We start from the raw sequence: 26,484 nt of genomic DNA on the forward strand, positions 1-26,484 counted from the left end.
GGGAAGATGCTGCTGCCGCAAGCACCGACCTGCCCGGCTCTGCAAACACTTGGGCTTTACTTTTTGCAGGGGAATAAGGAGCAGCAAACCATTAAACTTGCTGCTGCTTATTTGTCACACAGTCATTTAATGCCACTGCGCCAACCTGACAAACACATCTGGTGGCTGAGCATAAACATACGTAAGACGCATGACTTTATAGACGCCAAAGAAATTACCATTTTTTTTTGGTGTCACTAAATTTAATTTAAAACACTGTTGGAACTTTAAAGCACATTGCCGAAAAGTCTCACGTGGTTTAACAGATTTAACTAGCAGGATAATCTCCCACAGGTTTTAGTAAGAGCAGAACCAAGCCCATTTGGTGCCTACCTAAATTAATACAATCTCTCTCCTAAACAGTTTTATACAAAGAAACTCAATAGCGCGGGTCTGAGTGGGCGAAGCCCCTTCTGAAATCCATGCAACGCCTGCCAGAGAGGGTTTCTGTAGCCCAGGCAATGTCGTACAGGAGGGAGGAACACAGCTACGGCAGGTCACCATAACTCTGTGTCCAAAGGCTGAAATTGTTCTCCAGAAGACAGGGTCCCTGACCTGATCTCGCTGACTGCAATGGAGCGGTGAGGATACCAGATCACCTCCTCCAGGGGGACGAGCCTACCAAAGAAACCAAACCGGAAAGGGTTTGCAGTGGGGTCTCTCCCTGGAACGGTGATGCTGGGGAAGCGGTGCGCCATCACCTGGTGCATCCCACCTGGCCAGGGACAAGGGTACCTAATAAGCCCAAAAATGAACCATTTGCATCATTACACAAGTCATTTGAAGCAGCAAGGCAGTGGGCTCTGCAAGCTGCACATCTTTGAGAAGCAGACACGCAGGGACACACTACATCCGAAGAGCCAGAGAGGAGCTCCGGCGGGGCTTGGGTGCTTCAGGACGCGCTGCCTCTGCAGTGCTGAGCTGAGACCTCCCGGTGCACTTGGGGACACCAGCTCCCCCTCGGCTGTGCCCCTCTCTGCCCACCCCCAGGGCTGGCACACATTCAGGCATGTGGGATGCAGCCAAACGAAGGGTTAAAGACTTTGAAATGTAGCTTCAGTGAGGGATAGACATTCCTGAAATGCCAGAAAAGCTGGAAAAGGCAGCTGGCACCTCTCCCTGCAGCCTGGGCCAAGCAGCCAGGCCTTAATATGGCAGAGAGATGTCTTTGCTGGAGGATGGGGGGCTACCAGGGCAGTCCCCGTGCAGGCTCCCCCGCATCCCACTGAGATGCTGCTGGGCTCCCAAGTCCCATTGCAAAGCAAAGCCAACCTGTCACCTTCCTCCCATGTTCCCCAGCCTCAGCTCAGCAAAGGCAAGATCTCAGAGCCATCTCTAGCTGCTCTCGACAGATGCCAATGAAACAGCCCCTTCTGCAGGACACTTGTGCCACTCCATGAAAGCCATCGCATACCTCTGCCATAGTGATATCGGCATCAAACAGCAAATATGCACAGTGGTTAAAGGCCACCCCATGGTCCCAGGGGGTCCCCGCGCTGAAGGGATATCACTGTTGCAACATGAGCATGGTCTGGCTTCCACTTCATAAGCAAAGCCCAAAATACTTTCTTCTTTGACGTGTCTTGACGTCAGTCAGCAGCATCTCCTTGCCTGGGCTCCCTGGGTACAGGCTCTTGCTGGGGACGTGGTATTTTCCAAAGACAAATGTCACATTGTAAAATGTGCTGATAAGCAGCCCTCGCTAAAAATGGCTTTAAAGATAACCACCTGATGAACACACTGATGATCTGTGGGGATAGCACAACCGCAGACCCTTCCTGCTCCTTCTCGTCCACCAGCCACAAATGTCAAAGCAGGCAGTCAAACTAAGGGATTTTCCCCTTCTTTTCCACAAATGTCTCCTGTGAAGGTTCGGTAATTCCAGCCCCAATGCAGCTCTTTCCAGGCTTTCATTTCACAGCAAGGATGACAAGATGACAAATGCAATTTAAATATATGGCAATGAATGTAAAACGTGTGTTCACCCTGCTTGGCCACGCTAGGCTTAGAGATGAGTTACTGCAGAGCCTGACGTGTGATTTAGAGAAAGTAATCCTATAAGTCAAACATAAAGAATTACACCTTTTAGAAAAAGGAAAGTAAGTTTTTCATTCAAATAACAATTAATTTATGCCTGCCTTCCAGCGGCAAAGTATTTATTCAAATGCAGCTCCACAATTTAAACAGCGCAATATCCCTTGCAGGCTCTTCCTCTGCTGTCTCTGTTCGCTGAATCATACTTCTTTGAGGGAGTGGATGGGGACAAATACAGCACAGGCTGCTACAAGACAGGACTACCATACAAGAGAAGAGGTTTCATTGCACAGAACTTCATAAGCAAGCTTGAGAGAGTGGGGTTTCCAGCACCTGCAATCCCCTGAAGCTCTGTATTTCAAGGCATGACTTACTACAGGCCATGGGGGGCTGGTGACACCGAGTCCTCACCACATAGGAGGCAAAAAGATATGAAAAAAGGGGAGACAAGAAGAAAACATTTCTCCCCCGCCCTCCCGTCAGGATCCAAGTCTTATCTTGAGCTGGTTTTCATGGGTCAGTAAAGGCGGGCGCAGTGGTGATGCCCACATTTTACTCTCTGGCCCAGCTGCCTTTTGGTTTAGTGTGACAACCTTAGTGTCACATCAGCGGCGCCACTGGCAGGAGCCAAAAGTCTGGAAGAGCTGCTTCCAACGCACCCATCCTGCCCTGCAGCCAGGAGTAACTCTTGGATGAGTCCATAAGCCTCCAGGAAGAGGTGATAACTCTTTCCCTGTTGGTTCCTCTCCAAGAAGAGTCCGTCCAGAGAGGCGTGGTCAATTAAACCAATTACCCCAGCCCAGACACGGTCTGGGTGCGGGCTGCAGGCCAGCCAAGTGCAGGTCCACCCCAGCTGTCCTCTTCCATATAGGGCGCATGGTCCCACCATCCCTTGATCACATGCAGACACCCGCCATATGGGTGTGCAGGTCGCAGGAGAGAATCGGGGTGTATGGCTCTCGGGTGCCTTCCTGGCTTGCAGTGTGCACTGGGTTGCTTGTCTGCAGTCGTCCCAGAGCCTGCAATGCCACGGTCAATTTACACCACCAGAGGCTCTGAGCAAGCTTCTTCAAAAGCAGCCAGGAAAGCCCAACGCTCTCATTGGGGAACATTCTCACCCAGATAAAAAGGCAACATTTTCTGCTGGATTTCCAAATATCACAGAATCAGACACAGAATGGTTTGGGTTGGAAGGAACCTTGAAGATCATCTAGTTCCAAGCCCCCTGCCCTGGGCAGGGACACCTCCCACCAGACCAGGCTGCTCAAAGCCCCATCCAGCCTGGCCTTGAACACCTCCAGGGGTGGGGCATCGATAACTTCCCTGGGCAACCTGTTCTGCTGCCTCACCACCCTCACAGTAAAGAATTTCTTCCTGATATCCAACCTAAATCTACCCTCCTTCAGTTTGAGGCCGTTACCCTGTGTCATATCGTTACACTCCCTGATCCAGAGTCCCTCCCCATCTTTCCTGTGTCCCCTTCAGGGACTGAAAGGGGCTCGAAGGTCTCCCCAGAGCCTTCTCTTCTCCAGGCTGAACCCCCTCAACTCTCTCAGCCTGTCCTCACAGCAGAGGGGCTCCAGCCTTCCCAGCATCTCCGGGGCCTCCTCTGTCCCCGCTCCAACAGGTCCATGTCCTTCTTGTGTTGAAGACTCCAGAGATGGATGCAGTACTCCACCTTGCAGCCTGGTCTCTCTACCACGAGAGCCCTCTGAGATCCTGCTGTATTAGTTCCCTGCCAAAGGGAAGCGCTGCTTCTTCCCACCACCTTATGCAATGCGCTACAGCAGGTAAGCGTGCTGCGGATGTTAATTTGTTTTACAAAACGTGAAGTCTCAGATAACCGCCTGGTTCTGGAAGGTGGGACTTTAAGAACAGCAAAAGCTGTAAAATTCATAGCAAAACTATGGGAGTTCAAAGCATAAAGCCTGAAGTCTCCCTCCATTCTCACTTCAGTTGTGTGAAGTTCAAGACAAATAGATTATGGAAAAATTGGCTAACCCTGAGACCAAGCAGCAGGCTTACTGTAGGAAGATTCATGATCTTCATTTCTGAAATATTCTGGAAACAATTACGGCCACTCAATAACCCACTGAATTTGCCTACTATCCTTTCATTATAGCTCACATTTGCTACAAAGCTGTGTTTTATGTGCTTGAAAAGTTATGCAGCCTCTCTCTTTGGGGACTCCATTGTATCAGATATTTTGCAGCACTGCCAGAAATAACCAAACTCTTCATGAAGTAAAGGGTTATTGCTGGCATGGAATTTCCTTTGTTCCAATTACAGAATCTCATTTTTCTCTCTTGCTTCCAATTGTGCTTTCATTGTTTATGATTTGTATGATTAAAACAAACCACACTACATTGGCAACAGCAGGGAAATCTGAGACTTCTAGCTTGAAGAGGAGAATCTGGCAAGGTGCTAAAAATATATTAATTTGGAATTGGTATAAAGAGAACAAGAGCTATGCGGGTGATTTAGATTAACGTACAAGTTTGTCTTGAGAAATTTGGAAATGGCAATATCTAACAGTAATACTTAACGTGCTTACAAGTTTTGCAGTGGGCAAATGTTGCTGTCATTCTGTTCGGAACAGCTTGAAAGGAATATACTCGTGTAAGCAGATTATTAAACTCTGAGAATCTAGGTTTTAATAGGCTTTTAGTATTAAATGCTGCAAAACCCTGATACTATATATAAGGCTCAAATCACCGTTGAGATTCAGAAGCCTAACTCCCATAGAAACTGAGATGAGGTCAAGATCTCAACACCCACTTGACTGAAGTTGAAGTCTTCAAATGAGCTAATTATTCAGTCAGGGCTTCGGTGATAAGAATCACCCTCTGGTTTTTCTCTGCATTGGATGGAGATAAGGCTAAGAGAGGCTGGACAACATATTCTCACCACCCAACACCACCAGCATGGGTGGCAGGTGGGAGGATGGAGCATGAAGACAGAGGTAAGGAAGGGCATGATGGCAACTTAGGCAGGCTTAAGTTGTTGCACACCCACCCTTTCCACGTGTCCAGCCCCCTGCTGTCTCAGGGAAGTGCCTGTCAATTAATTGAGCCCAGGAAAGCTGCAAAGAGGTGCCCAGGGACGCACAGAGACAGAAGGAGATCCAGCAGGTCTGGTCCCCAGCTCCACTAACACCCAAGCACCGCGACCCCTCACAAGCTCTTTGCAAGTGGTGGAGTGTGCCATGTGTGGCTTCTGCTGTGAACCTTTGTGGTGTCACATAAAAGCACAGTATGTTTTTTTGCACACTTTGAAAAGTGTGAAAAGCAGCAATTTCTTGCCTTTTCTTTTTTCTTCCCACTTTGGCTTATGTTCTTCAACGGAGCAACAACAGCACAGCGAAAGACACAGGCACTGCTCAGTGCGTGACCAGAAAAATCAATCTTCCTTGTATGGTTCCCACTGTTTGCAAGCCGTTATTTCTGACAGATCAAGGCACCATGCGCTAAACCCACGTAAGGGATGGTGACCAAGCCTCTGGAAGGAGGATGAACTCTTGCTATTAGATGGTCCAACCCAGAGAAGTAAGTGAGATGGACAAAGGATCACAAAGTAAGACTCGGTAAAAGAAAATGAAGGATGACACATACTAAAAATGCCAGAATACACAAAGCAGGATGAGTGATGCTGACCCTTCTGTAGAGCATGTTGCATATTATTCCCACCACAAGTCAAGGTGTAGAAAGCCCTTGGTCAAGAAGGTCCACAGAGCTCTTAATTTCAGGGGGGGTTCAAGGGGCTGCACCCACTGCACGCATAACCCTGCTCCATCAGTGGGAAGTAGTCTCAGAGCCATGGAGGAAACAAGAAACTGGATGAAACAGGGATAAAACAAGAAACAAACTCAACTGGAACTGGACCTCCATCAACACAACCAGCAAAGTAGAGCCTGCACAGGACTGCACTGAAATAGTTGCACCAGGAGAAAAGCATGATAAAATACACGAGCTGGCTGCATTGCATCGGAGTGCCAGATGAACATGCCACGGTCAATCAGGGCAGAGGGAGTTAAGGGCAACAAGGAAACAGGGGACGATGGTTCAAGGCTTAAACTGGGAAATGAGACCCAGTGGAAAGGCACCGAGCACGTCCGGCCCGTGGGGAGGAGGGACGCTCTGCTGATAACAAAGTGCTGGGATAAACAGGACAGAGTAAATACTGATTCAGAAAAACCACAAGAGGAGGAACGTAGGGTGCAGAAGGGACTGTTTGCGTCAAACAACAGGATACACATTGTTGGTATTATCTAGTACTTGAACGCATTGGCAAGGGGCTGTGAAGTTGCTATTCCAGGCCTGATTTAACGTGTTATAGGAAAAGGGCTTAGACTATCTAGCAAATTTTGTCATGACAGAGAGGTCAGGAAATGGAGAAACCAGTAGGGCTCCTCTCTAACTTAGCTAACGTTTGTGTACTGCATTAAAGATGTGAGCCGTAAATAGCCACAAGCCCTACAGGAACACCACCAATGCCCAGACATGCCCCTGTGGATCCTCACGCTGAGCTCACTGATACACAGTGATGCCCACACAGCTTTATCCATCCTTTGTGTGACACCAGACATGGAAACACACAGAAACACAGCACCCACCCAACCATCGCTCTCCCCTTCAGCAGCTTCAGCAGGTGCTTTTTAACCTGTCCCTAGGGTGGTCTCAGCACAAGAAGGACATGGACCTGTTGGAGCGGGGCCAGAGGAGGCCACGAAGATGATCCGAGGGCTGGAGCCCCTCTGCTGTGGGGACAGGCTGAGAGAGTTGGGGGGGTTCAGCCTGGAGAAGAGAAGGCTCTGGGGAGACCTTCCAGCCCCTTCCAGTCCCTGAAGGGGGCCTACAGGAAAGCTGGGGAGGGGCTGTTGGCAAGGGCATGTAGCGATAGGACGAGGGGCAATGGTTTTAAACTAGAGCAGGGTGGGTTTAGATGAGACATGAGGAAGAAGTTCTTTCCAATGAGGGTGGTGATCCCCTGGCCCAGGTTGCCCAGAGAGGTGGTGGAGGCCCCATCCCTGGAGACATTCAAGGCCAGGCTGGGTGAGGCTCTGAGCAACCTGATTGAGTTGAAGATGTCCCTGCTCCCTGCAGGGGGGTTGGACTAGATGGCCTTTAGAGGTCCCTTCCAACCCAACACATTCTAGGATTCCATGGGAATTGCAAGGTGTCTCCCCCGAGCCCTAGCTGCCACTCCACAGGGCCAGGGGTGGTCTTAGATCTTCCCATGGACGCCCCAGATCCCAAAGGTACCCACGCTCAGGTAACTCAATCCTGTCCCGAGGTGATACATATCCAGCTAGAGCAACCACCTGCAGCAGGTTAAGTGCAAGGCATGAGCACCTCCTCCTGTCCAGCCTGATGAACTTTCAGTCAGGAAGATCTGCACCAGGAAAAAGTGCACCATTTGCAAAAGCCAATATCCAACAAAGCAAGAGGGAAACGTGAAGATATAAAGTATATTTTATGTGCACAAAATCTAGAAAATCACACCTTCTTTCTAGCAGTCGTTATTAACGTGGGACAACTACCAGGGCAGCATCCTGAAATTAATACTAGAGATTCAAAAAACACCAAGTTTCTTGTAAAAAGCGGCAACCTGGAGTTTGATGATGAACGAGTGCGCAACGATCCAGCAGGAGAATTGCTGTAGCGACGCCAGAAACACTCCAGCACATAATGCACATTCTCAGAGCAGCTTGGGAAAGGGCTCCTACGCCCTGAACAGCTGCTTGGCTCCCTCTTGGGGAAAACACTGAATAAAGAAATGGGTGGTTTGGGGGTACTCGAGCACCATTACCTTAAATGCTCCTGATTTCCAGGAATCCTCACAGACTCTCCGGAAGAGATGCCACGCTGGGAAGTCCGAGCATGTGAAGCAGTCGGTTCTGGCTCCATGTGAAGCAATGCAATTGGCTTTAGAGACCCTCTTAACTGCGTGTTTGCTTCTATTTGAAACATTCTGCAAATGGGTCCTGAGAGAGGAGCACCACGGACCACTATCTTAGTTCAGCTTTATTTAGCTGAGTTCTCCCCTGTACTTCATTGGCAGAAACACCACCACGTGCAACACACTTTTGCAGGCTACAGAGAGGAGAGGGTCACCAGGGAAGCGTTACGGCTGCAGATGCTAAAAACACAAGGTAGGAAGGCAGCTGATGCTATTTAAGAAGCAACAACATCAACGTTGTGCATCCATTTGCCGTCCCTCCTGAACACCCTGCCTTCACGGGGGTGTTCAAGTCTCCTGCAAGCCACCACCTACGCCGCTTTCCTGCCCAGCTAGCAAGGGGTTCCCCCTCCAGGACACCGCTGATGTGTCTGCAAGGGGATGGGGGATGTCACTCTCAGCACCCCTGTCTGCTCGCAGCCAAAAACTCCAATATCTGCCTGCAAGGGAGCTGTTACTAAAATCTCATAGCAGCTGGTGGAGGTGGTGACATCTCTGCGCTAGATCGGAGGGGGCAAGGAGGAGAGGGGTGGGGAGGCATGCTCTCTTCAAGCGCAGCACAGGATTTCATCCTCGACTCAACAGCCAGGCAGTCAGGGGCTGAAACCTCGGCGCCCCCTGCATGCACGTACACTTTACCCTCTCCCTGCCTCGTCTGCACCTACAGGACCTGCCACATTGTGCCACCAACACCACAGCATTGCAGCAGGGGACCTAGGATGACATCTCTGCCTATGATGGTCCACCGGTATCGTCAGATGAAAGCTGGAGAAGGCTATCATCTAAAGTCATGTTTAACCCGCAAATAGCTCAGAACTTACATTTGCAGGAGGATCTGGACTCAGCACCTTTCCATCGCTGCCACTTGGCCCAGCCGTGTGTCAGCTGGACCTGGACCAGGGCCACTGGCCGCGGTCCCAGTGAACTGCCATAAGCAAAGACCTTGCCCTCGGTCCTCCCCTGCAAAGCTGCAGTGTTTATAGCACCGTTTTAAGAAGTTTTAATCAACAACCAGCAAGACGGTATTGAAATAATCTTTTTTTTTTTTTTTTTTCCAATTGTACTTCTCACTTAGGCATGGAAACTCAGGAATTTCCAGAAATAGGTACAGATAGAGGAAACATTTTTCCTTAGGCAAAGTAAGTACATCTTATTAAGTGTGTGATCTTAGATTCTTGAGCAGGTTGTTTTTTTTTCAACATATAGTTTGACGCTATTTTGGTCCCTTCAGTGTTTCAGGTCAGTATTGCAAGTACAGGCTAATTAGCACCTGAAGTTACTGATCAAGAAGTCATAATTAATATCTCAACATTTCACCACTTCCTGATTTTATTTCTATTTCTTCCCTTATTCAAACTACTTAATAGCAAAGGATGCTTTGCAAAGTAGGGTGATTAGAGGTGATTTATGTATAATTATAAAAAACATTTTCAAGTTCTATTTCCACATTCTTTAACATTCCTGAGGGGCATTTTCTGCAAGAAAAAAAAATATATCTCCATTTCTATTAACACTTCCTTCCCCTTTATGCTATTAATCCTGTACTTGCTTGTCTTCATTAACCTCACTGTTACCACCAGGACATCCCCAGAACGGGTGAGAAGGACAGGGAAAAGCAGCCAGGGCACGAGCAGGACCCTGGCATGAACGGCTCCATCCAGAGCGGAGAGCGAGGGCTCGGTCGTGGGAAGATGGTCAGATGGCAGCAGTGGCACCACCAGACCTCAGTGGTCCTGACCTCCTCCAGTACACAGCCAACAGAGAAACCCAACAAGGTGGCCTTCCTTGTCACTCCTTGGATGGGGAAGGGGATGCCATCATGCTGTGGGATCAACTGCACCCTCAGCAAGTTTGCCAATGACACCAAGCTGAGTGGTGCGGTCCAACGTGCCAGAGGGACAGGATGTCATCCAGAGGGACCTGGACGAGCTGGAGAGGTGGGCCCGAGCAAACCTCATGAAGTTCAACAAGGCCAAGTGCAAGATCCTGCGCTTGGGTCGGGACAATCCTCGTTATCCATACAGGCTGGGGGATGACGTGATAGAGAACAGCCCTGCGGAAAAGGACTTGGGGGTGCTGGTGGGTGAAAAGCTGGACATGAGCCAACAACGTGCGCTTGTAGCCCAGAAGGCCAATCGCATCCTGGGCTGCATCAAAAGAAGCGTGGCCAGCAGATCCAGAGAGGGGATTCTGCCCCTCTGCTCTGCTCTGGTGAGACCCCACCTGGAGTACCGTGTCCAGCTCTGGAGCCCTCAGCACAAGAAGGACATGGACCTGTTGGAGCGGGGCCAGAGGAGGCCACGGAGATGATTGGAGGGCTGGAGCCCCTCTGCTGTGAGGACAGGCTGAGAGAGTTGGGGGGGTTCAGCCTGGAGAAGAGAAGGCTCTGGGGAGACCTTCCAGCCCCTTCCAGTCCCTGAAGGGGGCCTACAGGAAAGCTGGGGAGGGGCTGTTGGCAAGGGCATGTAGCGATAGGACGAGGGGCAATGGTTTTAAACTAGAGCAGGGTGGGTTTAGATGAGACATGAGGAAGAAGTTCTTTCCACTGAGGGTGGTGATCCCCTGGCCCAGGTTGCCCAGAGAGGTGGTGGAGGCCCCATCCCTGGAGCCATCCAAGACCAGGCTGGATGAGGCTCTGAGCAACCTGATCTAGTTGAAGATGTCCCTGCTGACTGCAGGGGGGTTGGACTAGATGGCCTTTAGAGGTCCCTTCCAACCCAACACATTCTAGGATTCTATGCTGTCCTGCTACCACTGCATGGAGCCAGGACGGAGACATCCCCACCACAAGGCAATACATGGGGTCAACTGCCCCCATTGCTACTCCGGAGGAGCTGCCCCTGGCACCTCCACTACCAACCCACCCCGACCAAAAGCCACCGTGGCTGCAGGGATTTCACAGCAGAGTGCAGAAAACTCAGTGGAGGGCAGCACGCAACCACTTCTCCTCTCTGTGCAGACTTCCCACCTGCATCTGAGCTGCAGCGCAGGTGGACACCGGCTCTGTAAAAGGTTTCTTAAGGGAATGAGCAGTGTCTTGGCCACAGACCGCTCCTGCGGTTGATTAACAAAGGATAAGCAGTGCTGGGGAGAGGGAGAGAAGGGAGACATGATTCACCTCTCCACGACATCTTGTCCATTCCAGCAAAGAGTGTCGTTGTGAACAGCAGAGCTGTGGTTGCAGATGTACTCTGGCAAGCTGCTGTAAAACCTGCTGTGGGACTTCAGCTTCATAATGAGTTCCCTGGAAGAAAGAGAGGGAAAAAAATAGTGTTCAGTTCAAAGAGGAAAAGAAGATGAGGTTGGTGCATTTTAACCAGCGAAGGGAGTCGCATAAACACGACAAGAAAGCAGCTGGGTGCAAACAAACCATGAAGCATCAGTCTTATTTCTGACCTCAAGTAACATTTTGCATCGTCCCCTGATGTTATTCAGTGAAGGGCTGAACCCATTGTTTCTTGGGGTAAAGCCACCAGTGACGGGAGGGATGCCGGGGCAGCAGCACCTCAGCCCAACCCCGCAGCACGCCAAAGCCAGACACACGCTCTGCGCCCTCACAGCCCCTCAGGAAAGGTGCATTCATGGGGTCCAAGCAAGTGCCCAGGCTGACAGCAGCCCCCTGCGCTTTGCAGAAGGTGACAGAGGCCCTTCAGGAAAGGACAGCCTTGTCACTTTGTCTGCCTTACGTCAGCCATCCACCAGCCCTGCAAGGGCAGGTGGCATTTTTGGTAGCAGGTCAGAGCAGACGCACTCAGCACAGACCTGTACAGACGCGTAATGCTGGGTTTCATGCCGCGCTGTTGAAAATACATGATTTCAGGGTGTACGTTGGGCTGGCTCTGGGGTGACAGTCTACGTTCAAAGACTTAGGAGAATGGCTCTGCCCCGGGAAGGCAGGAAGAGCCGCAGGAGCAGTGCCTGCACCAGGCAGAGGGGATGTGAACCACATCCACCCTGTGCCCTCGCTTCCCAGCACCAAGGACCTTTGTCCCCAGCAGGTCCCCTCCGGCAGTGGTCCAGGGGTGCCAGGACACAGGCTGACCCCGGGGACTCCGACAGCCGCCAGAACGGGGACAGGGGCTGCGGGAGCAGGATGCGCTTGTCCCCCCCCAGCCCAGGCCGGTCCCCTTGGGGACACTCGGCAACTGTCACTGGGAAACACTGGCAGATTTTATCAGGTAAATGGCACAAAAAGTACGATAATATGAATAGCAGGGACGGAAGGAAGTTAGACTTGGCTTCACAGGCTCTGGCTTGGGCTCAGCAGGTTTCCCCTTCGGCAAGGGGTTACTTCTTGGCCTCCTTCCCCGGAAGGGATGGCGAGGGATCAGCACCTCAAGCTGGGAGCACTCCCGGGGACATCCCTTGGTGGCCGCAGCGGTGGGACCTCCATGCCCTGCCAGCTGTGGGGAGCTGCCGGGCTGTCAGACAGAGCAAGCTGGGGTGCAGAGGGGGTGCCCGGCTCCCTCCATCCCTCTTTGCTTGGGGATTTGGCGGGGTTCCCTCTGCAGACAAAGCCCTGGACTGCCAGCTGGGGGCAGGCGAAACAAGAAGATGGAGAAGAGGCCCCAGCGCCAGGGAAGGCAGCCAGCTCTGTTCCACTCTGCTTTTCTGCTACCGAGGAGCCTGTGCCTGCTCCGGTCACACAGACACAGCCGGTGTGGGCAGAGGGCCACCAGGTCCTACCCTGGCAAGCACCAACCATCACTGCCCATGCCAATAAACCTTTGCCTGAGGAGCCAAGCCCCCTCCGAAGGGCAGGAGTTCAGCCCACAACCCCCCTGCACAAATTGGAGGGGTTCTTCAGACATTCACCTCCTTCACGAACCACCTCCTACAGCCGTCTCCTGCACTGGGCTTACGGTGGGGCAGGAGGTCCTACCAACACCATTTTGAAAGCCAAAACGATGCAAGACCTGGGGTTTCAGTTACGCCAAACCCCGAGCAGGACAAGCCTTAGGCTGCCCGTCACTCCCAGCTCCTCGTGTCCTCAGCACTGCCTTGTTCCCCATCCCGCAAATCCCAGCAGCGCTGGGGAGACGGATGGAAGAAAACTTTCCTGGGGAGCAGAGCTCCCTGCCTGGCAGGGAGAGGAGGGGAAGGGAGAAACTCCTCCGTATCTGCAGGTATGAGCTCACATAATTCATCGTAGCAGACCTCATTAGACTTCACAGTTCTCCGAGGACATCTCTGGCAGAGCCTGGGCTGTGTAACCCTCCAACGTGTCGAGACAACAGAGGAATGCAAGCCCTGGTGCTATATCTCATGGGAACCGTATCAAGAATGTGGCCCTGTTACTCTTTAAAGAGAAATCCATCCAACTTAGTCTATCTATTCTTCTTGTATCCAAGACAGTAGTAAAGGCACCGCACATTTCTGGGTGCCCTTTGAGATCCAGAGGGGAGATGCTTCTCTCTGACACACCAGCATGCGCCCACCGAATTACAGCTTCTATTTACAGAGGGAAGGAAGCACAGGGTGCAGTGACAGCAGCGGAGGTACCTGCTTCACTTTGAAAATATTCAATAAAAGGCTGTTAACGTTCCTGAACTATCGTAAAAGACTGCACCAAAAAAAAAAGTGAAATGAGTCCCCCTTACCTGCACACACAGTGTTACACGCAGCGTTTTGGGCTAGAGGGACCATTTCCACCTAAAACTACACCTGTGAGTATTTCTGCCCCTATAGCAGTGCCCAGGAAACCCAGAGGAGGCATTTGTTGTGTGAACCGGGTGCCTGGCGCATTGCAAAAAAGCAAAACAAAGATGAAAAGGACGAGGCAGTTTCACACATTACAAAGAAATAAAAAATAGATGCACTAGGTGAGAAAACACATGTAGGCACCTCGCTGCACTTCAGAGCCAGCCAAAGAGCAGCTCTGATGTTCAGCGGCAGGTTTGCGGATAAGGGAAATAAGGAGCTTTTCCATCCTCTTCCACGGGGCCACGCTGTATGGCAACTGCTCCCGCAGCCCATCCCACAGGCACCACGCTCAGCCCCAGCGGCCTCACCTCCTCCTGCTCGACAGAGTCTCTTCTTGCTCGATGTGAGTCACCTTCAGGACTTTCCTGTCAACTAAAAGGTCTTCACGGTAATTAGCTGATCGATACTGCCTCTGCTGAGCGTGGCCGCATAATCGGCTGATCTGGAAAACACAAACACAGCAGCATGAGGAAGTGTTGGGGCCAGAAACACTGCAGGAAAATAGCTGAGATGCACACCGGCACCTGCACGTGAGCTGGTCTGTTGTCCCGTCATCCCCACCTCTCCCATAGCTCACGCAAGCACCCGTCCTGGTTTCAGCTGGGATAGAGTTAGATTTTTTTTGTAGTAGCTGCTGTGTTTTGGATTTAGTATGAGAACAAAGTTGATAACACCTTTTAGTTTTAGCTGTTGCTAAGTAACATTTACATTAGCCAAGGGCTTTTTCAGCTCCCCATAGAAGGTGGGAGGGACAATAGACAGGACAAGCTGGCCAAAGGAATATTCCATCCCATAGACATCATATAAATGGGGGTTGCAGGGGGGGCAGGAATCCGTGATCACTGCTCAGGATGGGCTGGGCAACTGATCATCAAGTGGTGACAAGGACTTGTGTTACAGAATCCCAGACTGGCAGGGGTTGGAAGGGACCTCTGGAGATCACCCAGTCCAACCCCCTGCCAGAGCAGGGTCACCCACAGCAGGTGGCACAGGAACGCCTCCAGGTGGGTTTGGAATGTCTCCAGAGACGGAGACTCCACCACCTCTCTGGGCAGCCTGTGCCAGGGCTCTGCCACCCTCACAGGAAAGAAGTTCCTCCTCATGTTGAGGTGGAACTTCCCATGATCAAGTTTGTGCCCGTTACCCCTTGTCCTGTCACCGGGCACCACTGAAAAGAGCCTGGCCCCATCCTCCTGACACCCACCCTTTCAGTATTTATAAGCGTTGATGAGATCCCCCCTCAGTCGTCTTTTTTCCAGACTGAAGAGGCCCAAATCCCTCAGCCTTTCTCCACGAGAGAGGTGTTCCAGTCCCCTCAGCATCTTGGTAGCCCTTTGCTGTCCCCTCTCCAGCAGTTCCCTGTCCTTCTGGAACCGGGGAGCCCAGCACTGGACACAGCATTCCAGATGTGGCCTCACCAGTGTTGTATCACTTTATTTTGTATATTCTTATTATTTTCCTCTTCTGTTACTCTTCTATTAAACTGTCTTTATCTCAACCCAGGAGGTTTTTTTTCCCCCATCCTTTTCTCCCTCTTCTCCCTACCCTACTGGGGAGAAGGGAGCGAGCAAGCAGCCGCGTGGTGCTAGTTGCCAGCTGGGGTTAAACCACAACAGCCCGTGAAAGCAAAATGCTGCCCTAAGGATGCAACCTCGCTCTTGTACGAATCCCTGCCCCGCGGGAGGGAAGGCAGGAAACTTCAGTCGAGATTTTTGGGCATCAAAGTGGCTCTGTGGCTATCAAACACCCTGAGCTGCAGGTGTGACCAGCAAATCTCTCTGTGCCGGGTTAAATGCATGCTGGCAGGAAGGGACTTAAGACATCCCTGCTCCTTCCTTGCTGAACACTGCAGCATCTCAAGTCACTTACGCTCCACCTCTCTAGCCAGGCTTTTAGGAAACACCTCCCCTCGGAAGGTAAATCCTGAGACCCCGGTTCTGCATCTCGAGGTATCTCAGCACCCCCATGGGCTGCGCTGCAGGGGCCCAGGGATGAGCACTGTACACAGCGTTACTAATTAAAAAAATCAGGGCCTAAAATACAGCAAGCGTTGTGGCTACAGCCCAGTCATACCATGGGAGGTCTTGATTAACAGGGCTCTGTTAATGACACAAATTAGCTCATTAGCATACAGACGATTCAGTAACCGGCTGCAGCAGGGGATGGAATCCAAAACGCCTCATTAAAGCTCTCCCGCGCAGCCACTGTCCCGAGACTCAGCAGCAGCACTGTGGCCATCGCTGTGGCCAGATTTCATAGAATCACAGAATGGTTCGGGTTGGAAGGGACCTTAAAGACCATGCAGTGCCACCCCCTGCCCTGGGCAGGGACACCTCCCACCAGACCAGGTTGCTCCAAGCCCCGTCCAGCCTGGCCTTGAACCCCTCCAGGGATGGGGCAGCCACAGCTTCTCTGGGCAACCTGGGCCAGGGGCTCACCACCCTCACAGCCAAGAATTTCTTCCTGATATCCAATCTAAATCTCCCCTCCTTCAGTTTGAAGCCATCGCCCCATGTCCTATCATTACACTCCCTGATCCAGAGTCCCTCCCCAGCTTTCCTGTAGGCCCCCTTCAGGGACTGGAAGGGGCTCGAAGGTCTCCCCGGAGCCTTCTCTTCTCCAGGCTGAACCCCCCCAACTCTCTCAGCCTGTCCTCACAGCAGAGGGGCTCCAGCCCTCAGATCATCTTCGTGGCCTCCTCTGGGCCTGCTCCAACAGGTCCATGTCCTTCTTGTGCTGAGGGCTCCAGAGCTGGACACAGTACTCCAGGTGCGGTCTCACCAGAGCGGAGCAGAGGGGCAGAATCACCTCCCTCTTTGAAATTTGAGCGATTTCCTTCTCTGGGAGACCACCGAGGGACAGCCGTCCCCCAGAGGCACTGCTGCCACTAGGAAACTCGCCTTTTGAACCACCCTGTGCCGTTCTGCAGGATTCATCCGTGCTGGGTTTTGAAGGGGGCTCAGCCAATTGCCAGGGCCATCAAGGCACCACAGCCAACACTAATCCCTCTTTCCTTCAGCCTCATCCCACCGCCTGCAGCCAGGCTTGGGACCAACCACGTACCCATAAAATGCCTCTTCCTTGCAGCCCCTCATTTATCTTCACGCCACACTGAACCAAGGCGACCAGCTCAACTCCCAGTTAGCCACACACCGGAGGCTAAAAGCCCACCCGCCGCCCAAAGCTACAAGCATCTGATGTGTAAGGAGAAGAGATTAATTCTGTTCTATTACATCCTGCATTTGGGTGGGCAAATAAATTAGTAATGTCACCTCTTTCGTTACCAAGAGTGGCACAGTTTGTTCGGGCTGCCGTACAATAAGGAGTAAAAGAGCAGCCTCCTGGGAGCCGGGCACTGCCATTTCTGGTTCACAGTGTGGTGGGAAGAGATGCTGCCAAGGGTCCCTTCTGCACCTGCAGTTCCTTCCACCGAAGCGGCTCCTCCTGCAGCTGCCAGGGAAGCAGTTTCTGTAGCATCTTACCTGTTGTGTTTTTTTTTCTCTGCTGCCCTCCCTTAGCTGTGTTCCCTGTCTTGCCAAACCCAAGTCTTGCAGAAGAACGTTATCAGCCCTCCCGCCCTCCTCAAATCACGTGGCAGGCTTAAAAACCAGAGGCAGGAAGGGAGTAAGAAAACCAAACGCCACATTTTGGGCTTGTTTTCTTTGCCTTTTGCGTTTTCCTTTAGCACTCATCCCTCTCGTAAAACTCACAGGTAGACCCTGATGCAGGAAGCCAGGACTAGGAGGAAATCATGGGGCAGCACGAGACCTGGACAAGGGTATTTGGGACACCCGAGAGCCCACCGCTGCAGAACGGGTCTGCACGTCCCGTGCTCTTTCTGTGCTGGCTGGTGCCACCGTCCCTGCAACGGGCAGATGGGCAGGAGAGGACAAAGATGCACGGGGGTCTGCAGACTTCACACCCCAAACGTGCCCTCTGAGCCCCCGGGGAGGTCGGAGACGAGCCCTGCCATGAAACCACGCCTGGGAAACACAAGGCGCGCAAACCATAGAATCAGGGACTGGTTAGAGTTGGAAGGGACCTTAAAAGTCATCTAGTCCCAAGCCCCTGCCCTGGGCAGGGACACCTCCCACCAGACCAGGTTGCTCCAAGCCCCGTCCAGCCTGGCCTTGAACCCCTCCAGGGATGGGGCAGCCATGGCAGGCACCAAAGAAGTGATGCCACAAAAGCAGCAGCACTGCACCCACGCTCTGCACGGGCACGTAAAGCCGAGGAGAGAAGCCGGAAAAGGTCGGATGTTTTAAGCTGCCGTTTGTGATGACTCCCTTTGATTCCCCCCAGCTCTGTGAAAAGCCCCCCTCCCTCCCTTTCCAAAGCCCGCCTTTCAGCCGGAGAAGCCTATTGAACCCCCAGAGAAGAGCAAGTCCAGGATCAAGGCTTTTTTCCCCAAGGATGCTGAGACACGCTGAATGCGAGAGGAGGGCCTGAGCGACAGGGGGAACAATGGCACTTCAAACAGCAAAGCGGCCGGGCGGACTGGGGCTGCCTCGTCGTCGTCCCCCCGGCACCCGCGGTCCGGCAGCCCCTCTGCTCCCAGCTCCTGCGCGGGAGCTGCGGATCGGCCGCATCCTCCCAGTCCCGCTCGGCATCTGGGTACCACGGGCTCCTGCGAGGGATGGAACCACGAACAGGACCAATGCTAGCCCAGACATGGGACAGCAGTTGAAATCTTCACAGATAGAAGCTGGAGAGTCTGAGCAGCGCATCCAGTTTTTTAACTTATTTATTTATTCAAGGACCAATTAACCTTTTCCGGGGAAAAAAAAACAAACCCGAAACACCAACCCTGCAGCCCATCTTGCAAAGTCACGGTGAAGTGATTGTCACATATTTTAGTCAAACAAAAACCCGGCTGAGATTTGAACTTTAAATAAAAGTGAGAGAACGGAGAAGTAACAGATTGCCTGCTCATTCGCAGGGGCGGCATCGCGTGTGCTTTTTGGGGGAGGGAAGGATTTCACAAACCATCTGCCAAAGTCTGCTGGGCCACAAGCGGTCCTAGGACAACAGCTCAGAAATCCTGTTTCAATCTTTACCCCTTTTTTGTGTCCCCGTTCCAAGCTCAGGAACACATAAACCCACTTCCCCAGCCTCGTCCTAATCACCGCTATTTAAAAGCGACCTCCAAATTTTAAAAAGTCCAGAAAAATGCCGCCGTAGGGCAGAGAAGGGACAACACAAGCCTCAAACCTTGGGGAGGGGGAAAAGGGAGATGCTTCAGCTCTCCAGGCACCGCTTGCTTTGGCAGGAGCAGGGGCAGCGAGATCCCCGGCAAGGTGGGATGCCTGCAAGAGTGAGAGCCGAAGGAAGGCGGCACGTCTAACTGTGCGTGCTCAACTAGCACCGAGGGACAGTGGCAATACGCGGTTGCCTCCCGCCACACAACTATAAATGTGAAATTCAAAGCAAATCGACAGAACGGAACCGCCGGCTCGTCTCCTCGGGCTCTGCACACCATCAGCAGGATCGTAAATATACACACGAGTCTTTACCTAAAGTAGATTCAGCAAAGGAGCCGAGCAGTCTCCTATTTCATGTCACACGCACACAGAGTCCCAGAACAGGCTGAAGTTTGAAACATCAGGCCGCAAAAAAAGGAATACGCAAATCAAATGGCAGTGCGCTTTTTAGGCAATGGGGGTTGGGGGTTTTTGTTTGTTTTTAAGAGAATCTGCCAGTCCACAAAAAAACTGCCACGACGGGACACAAGGCAAGCAAAACCTTCCCCAAGCCTGAACTTTTACAAGCCCCCAAAGCCACCGATACTGTGACAGCTGAAGCTCAATTTCCCTCCCCCAGCTCATTAACAAACTTGCTAATTACCCGATGTCATTAGCCTCCTCCAACGCGAGCCACGAGGGGAAGCATTTACCTCCTGCCACCCGCTACCCACCGCCCCATTTCTCCATCCCGGCGCAGGGCGAGCCGTGCCACCGGCCGGGCAGAGCTGCTCATGGACCCCGCGGCTCCCGGGACCCGCTGGCCATCCCCGTGCTGGACGGAGAAGCAGCTGGTTTCCGACACCCCCGGGAGCCGCATGCTGTGTAATGGCTCCGCTCGAGCGGGAACACTGATTTGAGAGGAGCTCAGGGAGGAAGCTAACGGAGCAGCGCTATCAGCCCGCTTTAGTGCTTCCCTATTAATTTAAGGGACGCAGTGCCGGAGGACTGCAGGGAACTTGTTGGAAATGATGCGCCGTGAGCAGCCGGGGACCAGATCCGCCGCCACGGCTCCTTCCAGCCAGGCCGACTGCAAGGGTCTTGCTGGTTTACGAGAGTGACCACAAGCCAATGGAAACTGGGACCACTGGAATAAGGTTAAATTATGTCCAAAAAAAGGGTAGTACCCAGTTCTGTGCAAAGCATCACAGCCTCGACGCAGCTGATGGAGGGCAAAGGCCGCAGGCACCTCCAGCCCGGCCCTGGCAGCCTGGCATTGCTTGCAGCGCCAGGGCCACCGACCGGAGCCACTCCGTTGCCCAGGCACGAGGCAGGGCGGCCACCTGGGGCAAAAACCTCTCGCCTGACACATCAGCGAGCAAATCCAGACGGGGAAAGATTGGAAAGCAGCACTCGTGTGATCCTCAGCGCCAACGTGAGCATCACTTTTAAGAGTAAGAGCATTTTAAAGGTAATTTTCTAGAAGATTTTCTTTTAAAAAAGCTAACCAACTACCCCTTGGAAGAGAAGAGAGAGCATTAGATGCTGGCGAATACCTGCTGCTGCCGCTTCTCATTCAGCCCGTGAGCTCCACTCTGCTGTGAAGGAGAGCTTGCTGTATTTGACCTTTGCTTAAACTTTACACGGAGTTTCCATTTGTCTTCTCCGTGAACTCTTCTGCTTATAGATTCACTCTCCAGGAAGAAATAGGTGGGTCGGTTTTTTTTTTTTCCCCTCAAGGGGATGGCCTCATTTTTGAAGATTTCCTCCCGCAATCTTCTCTGCTCTCCGCAGTTCACGTATGTCATTTTATACCTGTTCCCGAGTTTCCTTGGGGAGAGGCTGCGCGTTAAACCGAAAGGCGATTAACTATTATAATTGATTCGAACACAGCCTCCGAAAGGGCGATTTGCTACGGCACGCGCAGCAGAGACCACCACAGCCCTCAAGAAAACGTGTTGCCTTCAGAGGAACCAACTGGTGCCCACTAAACCCTGCGCATCGTTCAGCCACGGAACCCAGTTTGACCAGTAAGGCTCAGTGACGCAGCTGCTTCTTCCCCTACTGGTGCTTCTTCCCCCTACTTTTTTTCCACGCCCTACTCTGCTGCACATCGCGTGCATTACTAGCATCACAAACGGGGCACAAATGTGTTCTTTATCTTCCAAGTCACCATAAAAGTGAACCTGAAGTCTATTACTCAAGCGCTGCTATAGAAATCCGCTTAATTAACTTCTAAAGGGCTTAAACCAAAAATATACATTTGCGACAATGCAGGATAGAACATAAACTTTTTAACAGTAGTAACCAAGCGCATTTACCATTTCTCCAGGTGTAATAAAAATGCTAATGTATGTTAATGTGTAGTCTGTGGTTAATGTTTTGTCTTGTTAATTTCCCCAGGGCTTTTATTACTGATTTAAATCTGCCACGCCACCCCCGGGGATCGCATCGCCTTCCACAAACTGCGTGCCACGCTCTCCAACGAATGCTGATTAACCCAAGCGAAGAAACACTTAGCTAGGGCAAACACTCTTATATGCTTGTTATCATTATATACATTTTGTCAGGAAGAGGGGAAAGAGACGATTCCCTGCTCCCTCCCTCTTCTCGCAGCGGAAAATATGATTATGGGCATAAAAATGAATTTACAAGCCTTTATTTTAGGAAGAGCATCATTATTAACTAAGTAATGGATTGTTCCTCTGGTTCCAGGCGCTCGAGCAGAAGGAACAAACCGAGTGCGATAACACAGATGTCTTCTACACACATTTCACTGAAATTCCTCATTAATGGAGTACTAAATGTTATTAATCAGCTCCAGAGCATTACGATTGCCATTATTCAGCCATCACCTTGTGAGGATTACATAAGAGACAGCACCCTCACTCGTTCGCGCGGAGCAACGGGAACCGCGGGAAGTGACCTACTCTCCCTGCCGAGGAGAAGCGCCTTTAATAATGCATTACCTCTAAATAATGCAATGCTATAATGTGTAAAATGCACACAAACACTAATGCTTAGAATAACAGAGCGCCTGCCACACCAGTGCCCGCGGTGACGCCCAACACATGCTGCAAACACGCGCTACAAATGCTCAGGGACCCCGGCAGCTACCAGACCAGGTTACGCTGAAGGCCATCACCACCTGGTTTTGAACACCAGGTCTTCAAACTCCAGGAGACTAAGGAGGCATTTTTAGAAGGAAATGTAACTTCATTTTTATATCCCATCTCTCATGTAGAGCATCACAAGACACTTTGCAGCATCACTTCGGCTGAGAGAGTTGGGGGGGTTCAGCCTGGAGAAGAGAAGGCTCCGAGGAGACCTTATAGAGGCCTTCCAGTCCCTGAAGGGGGCCTACAGGAAGGATGGGGAGGGGCTGTTGGCAAGGGTATGCAGCGACAGGACGAGGGGCAATGGTTTTAAACTAGAGCAGGGTGGGTTGAGATGAGACATTAGGAAGAAGTTCTTTCCAATGAGGGTGGTGAGACACTGGAAGAGGTTGCCCAGAGCGGTGGTGAAGGCCCCATCCCTGGAGACATTCAAGGCCAGGCTGGATGAGGCTCTGAGCAACCTGATCTAGTTGAAGATGTCCCTGCTCCCTGCAGGGGGGTTGGACTAGATGGCCTTTAGAGGTCCCTTCCAACCCAACACATTCTATGATCATTGCCCTGATGGGACATTGTACCAGCTGAGGAGTCTTGTGTAAAAAAACCAACTGTGAAATAACCTGCTGTGGTTTTATTAACATAAAATCCCTTCACTTATTCTGCAGAAAATAAGCTTGGGAAAATAAGGTGGCGTGGACAGTGTGCTCCGAAACTGGGAGGACTAGATGACCTTTAGAGGTCCCTTCCAACCCAACACATTCTATGATTCTATGATCGCAGCAGAAACATGGGGCCTAGGGAAGACCAATGGGTGGCCCCTCCCTGGCCTCATTTCTTGTCTGCAAAGACAGCTCTGACCACTGGTTGAGAGAAGAATAAGGGAAGGCTCAAGACTTGATGGAAGAGGAGACAACAGCACGGCTACCCCCAGGGAACCCAGATGCTGCCCAAGGCCCTCACCATGTCCTGGTACAACCTGAGGACTGTCTCGGAAGATGTAGGTTCCTCAGGGCAAGGAGCAGGATGTGTCCCTGTGCAGCCACATGTATTGGTGTGACAGAGGGGACACAAGACCACATGGTTACATGCCGCTCCACCCCACAGCCTGCGGAAGAGCGCAGGCGCAGCAGCTCAGAAGAGCAGAGGGGAGAGCAAGAGGTTCAATCCTTGGTGCTAATTGCTGCAGCTGGATGATCCCCATCTGCACTTCTGCTGCTGTGTCAGGATTCAAATAGCTTCAACGAGTTGGAGACCACCCCTGCAGTTTCACCCCTGCTCCCGTTAGGGCATGCCACACCGTCCCCAGGAGGACCAGTGCCGCAGCATCCAAGGCACCTCCACGCCGTGTCCCACCACATCCCGACCCCTGCGCTGACCCAGCTCCTCCCAGCGCAGGATGCCCTTTCCCTCAAAGGAACCGTGACCTCAGCTTGAGTCAAGCCCTTTCAAACCTACATAAAATAATGCAAACAAGATGTTTTTTTCTTTCTGGCGTCCCCAGCATGCAGGGTTTAATCCACCGGAGAAAGCTGCTTTGTGTTTAAGCAAAAGGCTGTTTATTGTTATTTATAGGTAGAGAGGAAGTCGGACTAAATGATCACAGTTGTGCCTTCTGCCTCTATAATCCATGACACATAATTAAAGCCCAGCTCTTCAAGTCAGTGTTTCCCTCCAGTGTTTTGTTAATTCCATATTTAACACAAAATTTGGTATTTCGGTTCTTGCGGTTGGCCCTCGGTAGCAAACAGCAGGGCGGGCGGCCGGTGCCCCAGCCAGGGCTGGGACCCAGTACAGCCAGCGACTGGGAGAGGCGAGGGAAAAAACATTTCCTTCCTTTTCAGCACACGCTTGTATCGTTTTCCCAAGCGGAGACATTTCCTGGAACAGGGCCCCGCAGCATACTAATGCACCCACTATGGTTTTAAGTTAGGTCTACACAATACGATGTTTCTTAGAGAACCAAACCACGGCTTTAGTCTTGGAAAGAGAAGACAGCCTTGTCTGAAAGGTGACAACAGACCCAAAGGGAAGATGTGGGAGCAAAATCCAGAAAAGAGCAGGAGCGTGCTAGGCTTGGGAACAAAACACGACAGCACCTGAAAGCCAGCTGCTGGTGACGCCACGAGCCCCCGCCGTGGCGCCTGGCCGATGCGGGGGCACAGCTGATCCTCACCCCACGCTGCCGTCCTCTCATTCCCTGAGGAGCCTGAAAGGGTTCCAAACCCAACCGGCTGAGTTCAAAATCAGCGCTGAAGACAACTCACTCCCAAGAAAATGCGGACCCCAAGGTAGCAAAGCCCATTCCTGCTAAGGATGCTCAATACATTGCAATTACTCCACTGTGCTTTGCGCATACTATAAAATATATATACTATATATAGTGTGTATATATATGCATAGAGTGTGTATATATAGTATACTGTATATATAATGTATATATATTATATTCTAGATGTATAGTGTATATATATACATCTAGGTATATACACTATACATCTAGAATATAATATATACACATTATATACTATATAATGTGTATATATTATATTCTATATATATACATTATATACTGTATATATAATGTATATATATTATATTCTATATATATTGTGTATATGTACCTATATATGTACATATACATGTATATATACACTATACATATACAGTGTGTATATATATACACACTTTGTGTATGTATATAGTGTCTATATATTATATACAGTGTCTATATATTATATACTCTCTATATAGTGTCTATATATACACTATATACTATAAAATATATTATATGCTCTAATACCTTCACAATTGCTACCGCAGGCCCCTAGAGGACCCTCCTGGTGCAAGGAATTCCATCTACTCCATCCCCACAGACTGGGAAGCAAAGGAAGGAATTGGCTTGAGAGGTTACGAGTTTCCCCCGAGAACTTACACCAAGAAAAAAGAAAAAAAAGAAGAAGAAGAAAAAAATAAATTACTTTCTGCACCTCTGCCTGTCGCAGAGTGCCAATAAGTGAACAATAACCCCTTTGAGAGCACCGATTTCCGCACAGGCTTCGAGCGTGGGCTCTCTTGGAGGAGCGGGCGGGGGGAAGGCTGGGGGTGCCCCGTCCCGCGGCAGCGGGGGGAGCGCAGCCGGGGCAGCCCCGGGCTGGGGCACGGGGAAACAGCCGGGGCAAAGCCCGGCAGGACGACAATAACTCCAGGCGAGCGCCGCGCGCTTGTTATTTTCCTTCCCGGAGTTAATTGGTTTCCTTCGCAGATTTCGGTGGGTTTTAATATCGCACCGCGTTTGTGCCTACGGCGCTACAGAAAGGAACAATCCGAAAGAAATAAATTCCTAGCAGCTTAATTTAGAGAGGAAAAACAGATACCTGCCATCAGCCTGGAACGTAAGCCAGCAAGCTGGAGACAGGGCCCGTCACAGGTTATTTAACAGCAGCCGTGTCAGCTGGGTTGCAAATGTGGTCAATACCTACCAGTCCAACTTCCCCCCCACAGCCCCGAGCACAGATTCAATTCTTCTTTGAGAAATACATCGTTAAATAATTAAAAAGTTACTGCATGACTTCCTCCTTTTTTTCTTTTTTTTCTTTTTTTTAACCAGACCAATTCAGTTTGGGAAGTATAAAGCCATTATAATGTGTCAGCTAACAATTAGCTACTGTACACTGTTTATTCTTGAAGATAATCTTTTAGTAGAAGGGCAATATTCTTAGAAACGCAGCATTAACTTGTCCCTCAATGACTTTAATACGGCTCTTTTCAAATTACTGCTCATAAAATCGCCGGGAAGAAAAATCTACTGATGATATCCCATCTCCTTAATTAGTTCTTTCTCTCTCTCAATCAGCGATCCAATAGCAAGTGTAATATTTATATAAAATCGAGCACATAAGGCTTACCGCAAACTCTGCTTTAACTGCTGATACCAAAACAAGCAGGTAAACCGCAGCGCCTTGTTTGCAACCTGCGCGGACCACGCGCACTGGTATACGCAGCTTTTCAGATTTACACATTGATAAACCCAAAGGCTTTTACGCCAGTAATAGTATTTTTCACTATAAAACGCCCTCGTCCCTTCCTGTGCTTGAGCAGAAAACCCTCCCAACCCCAAAGGGTTCGGTTCCATCCTTCCTCCCCACTCACCTGTCCCTTACGAAGGATCATAATCCCACTTATTTTCACCTCCCCATAGGAATAACGCCCCCAGCATCCACCTTGTGCTCCCTCCATCCACCTCGCTCTTTCCAAACACCGCTTTCCACTAAAACAACCATGCTGGAGGCACCAAAGCTCACCAAATCATTTCAACGGTTTTTAAGTTGCTTAGTATCTCCAGCAGAATAATTAACAACCATTTGTTTTCCAGCTCAGCAAGCCCGGGGCGAGCTCCCGGGGCGTTATCCGGCCTCTGGAAGGGGTGCACCAGGCCCTCCCCACGACGATGCCGCGGA

General features: G+C 51.0%; 1 protein-coding gene across 1 annotated transcript in view; it reads right to left on the reverse strand.

Annotated features, from left to right (window-relative positions):
* Positions 1-26,484, reverse strand: part of GPC3 (glypican 3) — a 172,552-nt gene that overhangs the window by 55,874 nt on the left and 90,194 nt on the right. The window contains exons 4-5 of the mRNA XM_054214410.1: positions 14,043-14,176; positions 11,150-11,275 (exon numbers count right to left, since the gene is read on the reverse strand). Of these exons, the coding sequence (XP_054070385.1) occupies positions 11,150-11,275; positions 14,043-14,176 (260 nt within the window). The remainder of the gene's footprint in view (positions 1-11,149; positions 11,276-14,042; positions 14,177-26,484) is intronic.

The sequence above is a fragment of the Rissa tridactyla genome, chromosome 9 (genome assembly GCF_028500815.1).
Source record: "Rissa tridactyla isolate bRisTri1 chromosome 9, bRisTri1.patW.cur.20221130, whole genome shotgun sequence".
In the NCBI taxonomy this organism is placed as follows: Eukaryota; Metazoa; Chordata; class Aves; order Charadriiformes; family Laridae; genus Rissa; species Rissa tridactyla.